Source organism: Camelina sativa, chromosome 3 (genome assembly GCF_000633955.1).
Source record: "Camelina sativa cultivar DH55 chromosome 3, Cs, whole genome shotgun sequence".
Lineage (NCBI taxonomy): Eukaryota > Viridiplantae > Streptophyta > Magnoliopsida > Brassicales > Brassicaceae > Camelina > Camelina sativa.
In genome coordinates, this window is record NC_025687.1 from 23,578,955 (window position 1) to 23,590,391 (window position 11,437).

The following is an 11,437-nucleotide window of genomic DNA, read 5'->3' on the forward strand; positions in this document are numbered from 1 at the left end:
TTTTTTTTTTTTTTTTTTTTTTTTTGTTAATTAAATTAAAAGCTTAACCGTCCCCACCACCTACTCTTTTTTTTTCCACCTAATTTTTCTTTCCTTTTTCCGATATATAATTAATACTTTTTGTCCTTTTTAACGGATATTATAATTTTTCTTGATTAAGAAAAAAAAAAGAAAAATCACTAGGGGTTATTGTAATCGTTTGGGCCTGGGCTTGTAAACTTTGTTTATGGATCCTCTAATAATTAATACTCATTTATAAAAATAAATTTAAAAACCTATCTTATTTCTTTACCAACATTTTTTTATATATTCATTCTTTGATACTATACATTTAAACAGTTTAATAAACAAAGAATCTCGTTAACCTAATCTCAATACATATTATAAAAATTATTTTAAATTATTTCAATATATATTACTTTAAAACAAATTATCATAATTTATGGATTATTTTAAAATATTTTATGAAAGAATTGTAGAATATTAAATATGTATTGTGTATTAGAGTATATGTAGCTATAGTATAATGTATTATATGAGTTACACAATTTATTTTATTTGACCAAAACAAAAAGAGTTAAACATTTGTATGAATATTGATATTTACATATATATTGTATTATAATTTGCTTCTCGGAATAGTATTGCAGACAAGCTGACGCGTCGTGCTAGAGTAGAGTCGCATCAAATTACCTATATAAACGAGTTTTCTATCAATTGGCTTATCTAAGCTAATTTTGTACGATGTTGTCAAAAAAAAATTGCTTTTAGGTTAATATATAAAATTTATAAAATATCGATTAAAAAAATATATATATATATAAAACGGCAAAAAAAAAACATAGAAAAGTTTTCTTCTAAGATATCATCTACTAAAAAAATTACATTGATCGTTTGCTAGTTTTTTCTTTTGTTACAAACAATTAAATTGGAAAAATGGACATAAATGTTTAAAATGGGTAACATTGTCACTACCACACTGGTTTTAGTATCCTTGGAATATCGGTGGTGGTGGCGATGCATATTGGAATCCGATGTGTGGTGGTAGGACAAAATCACCGTCGTCACCATCGTCCTTGTTTACTGGTGGTGGAACAGTTTTGTCAGATGATGGTGATGATGGTGTGGCGGGTGATGGTTCTGGTGCTTCAACTTCTTCTGATTGTTTTGGAGATGAGACCGGTTCGTTTGATGGTGCTGGTGAATGGACCGGTTCAGAGATTGGTGTCGGGATTTGAACTGGTTCAGGTATTGGTGTTGGAGTGTGACTTGGTGATTGGTTTGATTCTGATGATGGAGTCGGTACTTGGGATGTTTCAGAGTATGCGGTTGGGGCTTGAACCGGTGTTGGAGCTTGACTTGGTGATTGGTTTGATTCTTCTGATGATGGAGTTGGTACTTGGGATGTTTCAGAGGATGAGGTTGGGCCTTGAACCGGTGTTGGAGCATGACTTGGTGATTGGTTTGATTCTGATGATGGAGTTGGGGCTTGGGATGTTTCAGACGATGGGGTTGGGGCTTGAACCGGTGTTGGAGCTTGAACCGGTGTTGGAGCTTGACTTGGTGACAAAATGGGAATGGGTGCTTGATATGATTCTGATGAAGGAGTTGGCACTGGGGATGATTCAGTGATTGGGGTTGGGGCTTGAACAGGAGTAGGAGCTTCGGTTGGTGGTTGAGTTGTTATATGTGTTGGTGGTGGTGAGAACATTGGTGGAGGCGGAGAATATACTGGCGGTGGTGGTGGTGAGTGGGTTGGAGGCGGCGGTGAGTATATTGGTGATGGCGGTGGTGGAGAGAAAACTGGTGGCGGTGGAGGAGAGTGAACTGGTGGTGGTGGTGATGGCGGCGGAGGAGAAGCAACTGGTGGAGGGGGAGAGTGGACCGGTGGGGGTGGAGGAGGAGAATGAACGGGAGGCGGCGGCGGCGAGTAAACCGGAGGTGGTGGTGGCGAGTAAACCGGAGGGGGTGGTGAGTAAACTGGAGGCGGCGGTGAGTAAACTGGTGGAGGTGGTGAGTAAACCGGTGGCGGTGGTGGTGAGGAAGGCATTGGTGGTTGCGGTGGTGGTACACGTGTTTCCTCTATCTTGGGTGGTGGCGGAGGACGACGTTTTCTAACTGGAGATGCGTCGTATGGATCATCTGATTCCGATGTTGGTGCTTGTGCTTCCTTTGGTGGTGAAGCCGGTTTAGGATGCTCAGGTTTCAGTGGTTGTTGAGGCTTAGGTGGCTCCTCTGGCTTTGGTTGTTCTGGTTTAGGAGACTCCTCTTGTTCTGGTAGCTCAGGCTTGTTTTCTGGTTTAGGAGATTCATGCTTTGGTGGTTGAGGTGTAGGTGTAGGTTGTTCTGGTGTTTTTGGTGTCTCGGGCTTTGATGGGTTTTGTGGTTCTGGTTTAGGTGATTCTTTAGGTTTTGGCATAACCGGCTCTGGTTTTGATGGCTTTGGCTCGGACGTCTTTGGTGGATTTGGTGATGGACTAGAGCCACCGTTGCTACCTCCAGAACACTTGTCCTTGCTGCAATCCACAGGACGACTAACAACAGGGAAACATTGGTTAGCGGACTTTTGACTCGGTCTATTTAGCAAGCAATTGTTTGTATCATCAAACTGTTTCTGATTGTTTCTCCCTGGAACACAGCTTTCAGCTTCTCCATTGAAAAAATTATAAGAAAACTTGAAGCTCTCCAAACTTGGCAACTTGCAAAACTTGTCGACAACAAATCCGGTCAGCTTATTATGCGACAAATCCAACTGCTCAATGCTAGCTAAACCGGACAAACTTGAAGGTAAACTACCAACAAAACCATTCTTGCTCGCGTCAAACACAGTCACATTATTAAGCAAACCAATCTCGTTTGGAAAACAACCGGTTAAATTGTTTCCAGTGAAGACAATCTCATTAAGGTTCTTCATGTTACCAATCGATTTTGGTATACATCCAGTGAATTTGTTGTTTGCGAATGTCACAACTGATGCTTTTGATTTTCCGATTGTACCGGGGATAAACGACTCAAATCGGTTATTGTTCAAGAAAATAGCATCAAAATCTTTATCAAAGATCTCTGGCGGCAAACTTCCTTCGAATTCATTGTATCTGATATCAAGATACTTCAACGACGGCCATAAAAGTGAAACGTCAGGGAACTTACCGACGAATCGGTTGTTGCTGACATCGAACTCGTACATCAAAGCGAGTTTCGATAAACTTTTGGGGATGATCCCACAAAACCGGTTTGAATTAATATGAAACAAAGCTAGGTCGGTCATAAGACCAAGCTCTAGTGGTAAATGTCCGGATATATCTGCATGGTTAAGGTCAACTCCAGCGACAACGTTGAGGCTAGGATCGTCTAGAGCTGGTGCACAATAAACTCCATTGTAAGAACACACATTAGAACCAACCCAATTAGACGTGGTTTTAAACGGATCAGAGTAAATCGCTTTTTTCCACGCTTGAAGAGCAATGTAAGCTTTTTTCAGACGTTCATTTTCAAATCTGAGGTTAGGATCAACTTTACTGATGCTAAAACATTTTTGTTCTAGGTCGTTTGTGAGATCAGCATCTTCTGGGAAAGAAGGTTCGTCGTGAAAAGTGGCGACGACGACATATGAGAATAGAAGGAGGGTAAAGAGGCAGCCTAAAGGCCTCTCCAATTTTGTTCTAATCATTTTATTTTATGAGGAACCTTGGGAAAGACCCAAGGTTGCTTAATAAAAGAGTTTTGAAGAAAATAAAGTTTAAGAATGAATGAAAGGTGTTATAAGAGAAAGGAAAAAGAAAAATAGATTTTGAAAATGTGTTGTTTTGAGACTCGGAAGCTATATTAAGAAGATGTAAAATTAGTTTTGTTTAACAAGCTAATAAAAATAGTAAATCAATGTTGCTAATTTGGAAATTTAAATGGTATAACTAATTCAGGTCGTTGACGTTGTCAACAACTTTCTTGTTTTTACCATACTTGAAATGGTTTGATGACTGATTTCTACAGTGTTTATAATACAGCTCTGTTCAAGACTGTTTTTATTTTATTGTATCAACGTATTGAAGATTGTTACTATTTCAAATTAAGAGACTCAAAATTAAAATCCACCATTGGAGAAAAATATTTTAATTAATATTCTCAAACTTCTTATTCTACTAAAAATAAATAATATAGTGATTAAAAATTTTAAGAGCAGCAAAAATATAACCCCCATTGTGATTGCCCATTTCGTTCCTAATTTTAGTGATTCAAAGTCAGTAAATATTATTTCATGCTACGTACGGTATCACTTAATTAATTCAAGAACAGTTTCATGTTAAATATCAGCGTTATTGTTGAACTTTGTGTTCAACAAGTACTACAAATTTAACTTTGTGTTCGCATAGGTACGTATATCAATTGCTGTTTCGGTAGGGGCCGAGAGCAGAATTGTGCATTGATGATGGATCAAAGATGGACCATGATTCGTCAAAAACAAGAAATATAATAACAAACATATATTCTAAAAATAGATAACAATGTACCCGACACGTTTACTTGGTGTGGAGACCACACAACAAAAACCTAATCTTAAATCTCAAACATGGATAAGACAATTATTTTTGGTGTTTGTCCAGTGGAAATAAAATATATCGCCACGATCGTTGTTCGACTATGAGTCATAGTCTATGACCCAAATATAATAACATTCTGCCTTCTTCAATATCAGATCTATCTTGTTAGTGTGAACACATGTTCTGTACAAATCGAGCATTACAACAGTAATTTTTCTTTATAGATCGATCTTATGAATAACCAAAATTATATACATTAAAAAAAAAACAAAATATATACACGATTGGTAACGTCTAAGCTTTTTATATATTCACGGGTGTGCACGTAAACTCTTATTGATCTTTTTGATTTATACACAAACCACATCTTGATCTTCGATACAAATCATATATAGCTTTTGTCCTAAGCACAACGTGATAGATCGAGGCATGACGTACGGTACTAATAATTTTAGAACAAGATGAACAAAAAACAAAAGAACCATGTATATATATAAGAGAAAGAATACATTAATTACAGAAACCCCACGAGAGGAATGGGAACGGCGGTGTAATTACTCCGGCGACCATTCACCCCCGAAGAATATTGAATCACCGGAGGAGGACGGTGGTGGCGGAAAGCTACTTCGATTGATTCTGCAATGGCTGCGACGAAATCTACGGTCAATTTCACCAACTCGATGCAAATCTCCATTTTTAGAGTCACCATTGTAGACTACGAACAATAATTTTCTTCTTCTTGAAAAATATGAGTTTTGGTTTCTTTTCACTGTTTTCCGCGTATCCGGAGACCTTGCTCGTCGTTGTGAAGTCTCTTTACATGCAAAAACCAAGACTTATATATATAATGCAAATATCTATATTTTAATTTTATTTGAATGGTCCAATTAAAATACCACGTGGCTTGAAACTTGCAAGCAATTATCAGCAAGGTTTTTTTTTTTTTTTCTTTGGAAGATGCTTGCTTCGTTGGCTCTTGGTTTACATGAAGAGCCAATAATACGTAGGGGGCGTTTATTTTAGATATGTGTATGAAAATCTTTAGAAAAAAAAAAAAGAAAAAGATATGTGTTATGTGTATAACCTTATCGAATACGCATACAGAGAATATACCGTATTGTGTAAATAGACAAGCAAACTAGTTAAGGTTGAAATGTAATAAAACAAAAGCAACCCCTTAAACAAGAAAACAAAAAATAAACAATTAATGGAAAATTATATCAAGCTGATATTGATTTTTAATTAGAATTTCTGAATTTAAATAAGATATTCTATATATTGAAGTAAATTATATTTTCACAAAAAAAAAACTTAATAACTTCATAGTTATTTAAGTAAAAAAAATTGTGATTGGTGGAAAATAGAGGATGTGAATAAATTAGAGGAAACAAACAAATAAATGAAAAAGTGAATTTTAGAATAATATCTATACTCTATTTCTTTTATGGGAAAGTTTTACTGCCTTTTCCTTTTTAGCTAAAATCATTTTTTTAAGTTTTCAATTTGATTGGTAAATAAGTAGAGGAATTAGTAATATTATTTTCAACTGAATTTTTTACTCTAAAATTATTACTAATCACATCCAAGATATATGAGTCATATTCGTTTTCATATCATGCATCTTTAGCCAAATGATACATGCAGTTGGGTGGTCGGTTTAAATTAATTGTACTAATTTTTTAATATCATTTATATCTGCATATACATGGAGCATGCTGATGCATTGCGCAGCGCAATTTGCGCACCATGGTAGACAAACCTATAAAAAGGAAAAAACAAGAATGCATCTATACGTTCATGATACACACTCTCCATAAACCAAACCAAGGTTCACAAGAGGTTACGAAGAAAGAAGACCCAGACTTAAAATAGTGTATGAACCTAACGCAAAACAAGAATTTTTAAAACCAAAAAAGAAAGAAAGAATGTTTTAAACCTTAATTCGAACATGGTACACACTTATACCCCCACTTGCTTTTACTAGTGACTGTTACTATCCCTCGTATTACAGTACTACATTATATGCTTTCCCTAATAGATTTGGAAATATATCTCAGTCCTATATATGTGATATTGAAAATACTATTATTATTCACGGGATGATAGGATCAGGAATATCGCAATCATACGTTTATAAAAGTAGAAAGATTACCTAAATCCTCATTTGATTATATTATTAATTCTATCAAATCAGCTAAAGCGTTGAATATGTTTCGGGTACGGCATGTTTTTAAATTTTTATTAATAACCGCCTTTCTGTTTTCTTCTTAACAAAAAATTAACATAAAGTAGGAATAGGATCAACCCACATATGAAAACGCAGAAAGAAAAAAAATGATTTTTTTTTGTTTTGTATGCCTTTGTTTTGTACCAACGTAGAACCATTCTTTTCTTATCATAGGAGATAAATGTAGTTATACAGTTACTTTCATCAGTTCATGTGTAACTCACGTGAATATTTATGTTAATTATGATCAAATTACGAGAACGAAAGAGATCAGGCATGCATCGCTGTGATACTGTGGTTTAGGTGGGGTAGGATCAGGACGAAATATTATCACCACAGGGACGATGAGAGCTGTGGGACAAAGATTTAATCTTTGATTTATTTCCTTTTAGAAAAAAAAAAGTTTTGATCTGTGCAGATATGATCCTTTATGTGACATTTACTTAGCTTAAAATATGACAGTGACACATATGACATATCTAGTTCTAAACTTCTAAAGTGTAATCGATTTGGTCCTCATTTCTTATAAAGTGCTGACATATAAAGATTAATAACTAATCCTTTTTTTTTGTAGAATGGTCAAATCTAATTTTGTTTCTCTGTTCCACATTTTTGGAATGTATATGTAGCACACACCTTTAAAGAAATTCACATATGAACCCGTAAAACATCAACCAAATTGGAATTGATACAAAAACACTTCTTCTATGACTATGAGTCCCGGCTGATTTGATTTTCAAAATGTAATTAAAACCCCAATTCTCTCATAGTTTTTTTTATCCGATTACCCTATATAATAGAGAAAATATTAAATACAGTATTAAGTTTGTATGGGACATCACGCAACTAAAGAATCCACATTAAATCATAAAAATATAATTAGAATCTTATTTTTCTAGTACAAGATCTCAATTGAAGTATTCTCGGATTAAATTCTTAAAGAAACCACCGAAATTAGGCAACGATAATGATCCAGTGATCCATTATCTAATGCGTCGAAGGATCCTTAATTGTTTTATGTGCTTGTAAACAAAGACACCTTAACTAAAGTCTACAACCAAGCACCAAAATTAGCGGAAAAAGTTCTTATATGCTGTTGAAATGGAGCGTGGCGGCAATATTAGGATTTTGAGCAGAGCCGAGCAGGATGCAACTCTGGAAGATATTGGTGGGAAAGATCAGCCAATAGGGGATCCGCCGGATGCTCCGGGGACATGGGCTCAGAAAGTGGTGGGAAATAACGTAGGAGGACGACTGATTCCAGAGGTTGTGGTTGATGCAACGTTTGTGGCGGAGAGAGTGTCTTTAGCATTTCCGGATGGTGAGGATGGTGAACCGGTTGTCATAATAGGGAAGGAGGTGTTAGATGCTATGAATGGTTTGTGGCGGAATTGTATGATTGTTAAGGTTCTTGGTCGGAACGTCCCGATCTCGGTCCTTAGCCGATGATTGCGGGAGTTGTGGAAGCCGGCTGGTACGCTAAATGTTGTGGACCTCCCACGACAATTTTTTATGGTGCGGTTCGGGAATGAAGAAGAATACCTCGCAGCTTTAACTGGAGGGCCTTGGAGAATCTTTGGGAGTTATCTCCTTGTCCAAGCCTGGACGTCGGAGTTTGATCCGTTGAAGGATGAGGTTAATACAACACTGGTGTGGGTGCGCTTGGCTAATCTGCCATTCAACTTTTATCATAATAAGATCTTAATGGGGATGGCTAGAGGTCTAGGGAACTTTGAATGTTGAGAGAGCAAGATTTGCCAGAGTGTGTGTGGAAGTTAATTTGAAGCGACCACTCAAAGGTATTATCATGGTGAATGGTGAAAGATATTTTGTTACTTATGAAGGGTTGTCGGACATTTGCTCCGGATGTGGTGTGCACGGGCATCTAATTCACGCTTGTCCCAAAAGGTCTCCGGACTGAGAAGTTGTTGTTTCGACACTAGTGGCGGTGTGTCGGGAGGTCGAAATTGCAACCAGCCAAGCGGCGGATGGATTTATTGATGTAAGACACAGGGGGAGGAAGACTGAACCGCCGCGGAGGAACAATCCGCTAACGGTGGTAGGTAGTAGTGTGGATAAGGGAAGTCGGTCACGTGAATCCCGGAGGGAGAGTAACTCCACGAATATTGCACTCTCCAACAGTTTTGGTAGGTTGGCAGTTTACTTGGTAACTCCGGATGGTAAGGAAAAACGAATATCTCCCGGAGAGAATAAGGAGAATATTGATTCTTCAAACCAGATTCTGGAGGAAAAAGATGATATGCGATTGAAGAAGGTGGTGTTTGGGTCGCATTTGGGACATCCTTCTAATGGGCTTCGTTATGATAGTTCTGGGAGAAAGGAGGCCCATGGTAAAGGGCCGGCGAAATATGTGTCTAGGGCCATGTCGACTAAAGTTAATAGGCCTACAAAGGGTTTAATTCTTGGCCCAGTAAAAGGCGAGACTGCGCTTACGGTGAATGGCAAGCGCCTTCGTGTCGAGAAGGAGAATTTGGGGCGACCAGGTGGTGCTTTTGCTCAAATTCGGTCTACCAAGCATGCGGTGCAGAGTGATGATGGTTTGGGGGAGCGATCAGGGTTGTAAGGTAGTAAGGATGATCGGGATTTGGTGCTTTTTGGTTGTACTGCAATGGTTCTACAGACAGATTTGCCGGCGGAGGCGGCGAAGGTTGGGTTGCAATAACAGATTGCCCCGGTGATTTTTGCTTTGATTGCGGTGTTTATCATGAATTGCATATTCTGGAATTGCCGGGGGCGAATAAACCTAACTTCAGATGGTCGATTTGCTATCTGTTGAAGAAGTTTAGTACTGATATTCTAGCTGTTTTCGAAACTCATGCGGGAGGTGAGAGAGCAAGTCGTATGTGTCAGGGGCTCGGGTTTGACCACTCGTTCCGGGTGGATGCAGAAGGTCAAAGTGGGAGGTTGTGGCTTTTATGGAGATCGGGTGTGGGTAATGTGGTGATCTAGGAGGCGTCGGATCAGTATATCTTTGCCAAGGTGGAGAATGGGTTGGAGGTTTTAAATTTCATTGTTGTCTATGCGGCACCTTCCGCGACTTGGAGGAGTGGTTTATGGAATAAACTCCATCAGTTGATCAATGGTATTGATGGTCCGTTGGTAGTGGGTGGAGACTTTAATACCATTGTTCGTACGATGAGATGACTGGCGGTAATGGGAGATTGTCTGCAGATTCTTTAGAGTTTGGAGAATGGATTAATGCAGAATCTCTAATAGATATGGGTTATACTGGTAATAATTTCACTTGGAGGAGGGGGAAAGAACAGAGGTTTTTTGTTGTTAAACGGTTAGACAGGGTGTTGTGTTGTGCTCAAGCCAGGTTGCAGTGGATGGAGGCGTCGGTAACTCACCTTCCTTTCTTGGCGTCTGATCATACACCTGTGCGTCTCCAGCTGTGTCCTGAAACCAAAAGAGACCCTCGGCGGCGTCTTTTCAGGTTTGAAGCTGCATGGTTGATACATTCTAGTTTTAAGGAACTATTGGTGTCCTCTTGGAGGAGTGATGTGACGACTCCAGTGGTTTTGAATGCTCGTAGGGATGCTTTGAAGAAATGGAATAAGGAAGTGTTTGGAGATGTTAATAGGCGTAAGCAAGATAGTCTTCTTAAAGAACTGGATCATGTACTGGAACATGAGGAGACTCTCTGGTTCCAAAAATCTCTAGAGAAGTGGATTACTAAGGGGGATCGAAATACCCAATTTTTTCATATATCAACAGTGATTCGAAGGCGTAGGAATTGCATTGAATCTTTGAAGGGTGATGATGGTAGATGGATAACAGATCAGCAGGAGGTGGAGCAGCTTGCTATGCAGTATTACCAGAGGCTTTATTCTATGGAGGACCTGGAGGAGCGGGTGGAGGGACTCCCACAAGAAGGGTTTTAGAAATTAACTGATGGGGAGACACGGGGGTTGTGCAGACCGATTGGTGGGTCTGAAGTTGAGGTTGCCTTAAGGAGTATGGGACAGTTTAAAGCCCCTGGTCCAGACGGCTTCCAACCAATATCCTATCAGCAGAACTGGGAGGTTGTTGGGGAGTCTGTGATGCAGTTTGTGATACAATTTTTTGAAACATGGGAACTCCCACCAGGAACAAATGATGCCCTCCTGGTTTTGATAGGATAACACAGTTTAGGGTGATTAGCTTGTGCAATGTCCTGTTTAAAATAATCACGAAGGTGATGGTGCTACGGCTAAAAGGGTTGATGTGTAAGCTGATTGGTCCTGGACATGCTAGCTTCATACCTGGGAGGTTGAGTTTAGATAATATAGTAGTGGTGCAGGAGGCTGTCCACTCTATGAAGCGCAAAAAAGGAAGGAAAGGGTGGATGCTTATGAAGTTGGATTTGGAAAAAGCTTACGACAGCATCCGATGGGATTTTCTGGAGGACACGCTTCAAGCTGCTGGTTTGTCGGAGGTCTGGGTTAGATGGATTATGCAGTGTGTTACGGGGCCTATGATGCATGTACTCTGGAATGGGGAACGGACAGAGGGGTTTAAGGCGTCTAGAGGTTTGAGACAAGGTGACCCCTTGTCACCATACCTGTTTGTTTTATGCTTGGAGCGGTTGTGTCATCATATTGACAAGGCTACAGCTCGAAAGGAGTGGAAACCAATTCGTTTGTTGCAGGGTGGTCCCTTCTTGTCTCAT

At 38.9% G+C, this 11,437-nt stretch overlaps 2 protein-coding genes across 2 annotated transcripts; both read right to left on the reverse strand.

Annotated features, from left to right (window-relative positions):
* On the reverse strand, nt 841–3,801 carry LOC104777863 (pollen-specific leucine-rich repeat extensin-like protein 2). The gene has a single exon (XM_010502188.2). The coding sequence runs from the start codon at nt 3,668–3,670 to the stop codon at nt 986–988; it is 2,685 nt and encodes an 894-aa protein (XP_010500490.1). The 5' UTR covers nt 3,671–3,801; the 3' UTR covers nt 841–985.
* On the reverse strand, nt 4,827–5,366 carry LOC109131277. The gene has a single exon (XM_019242001.1). The coding sequence runs from the start codon at nt 5,245–5,247 to the stop codon at nt 5,053–5,055; it is 195 nt and encodes a 64-aa protein (XP_019097546.1). The 5' UTR covers nt 5,248–5,366; the 3' UTR covers nt 4,827–5,052.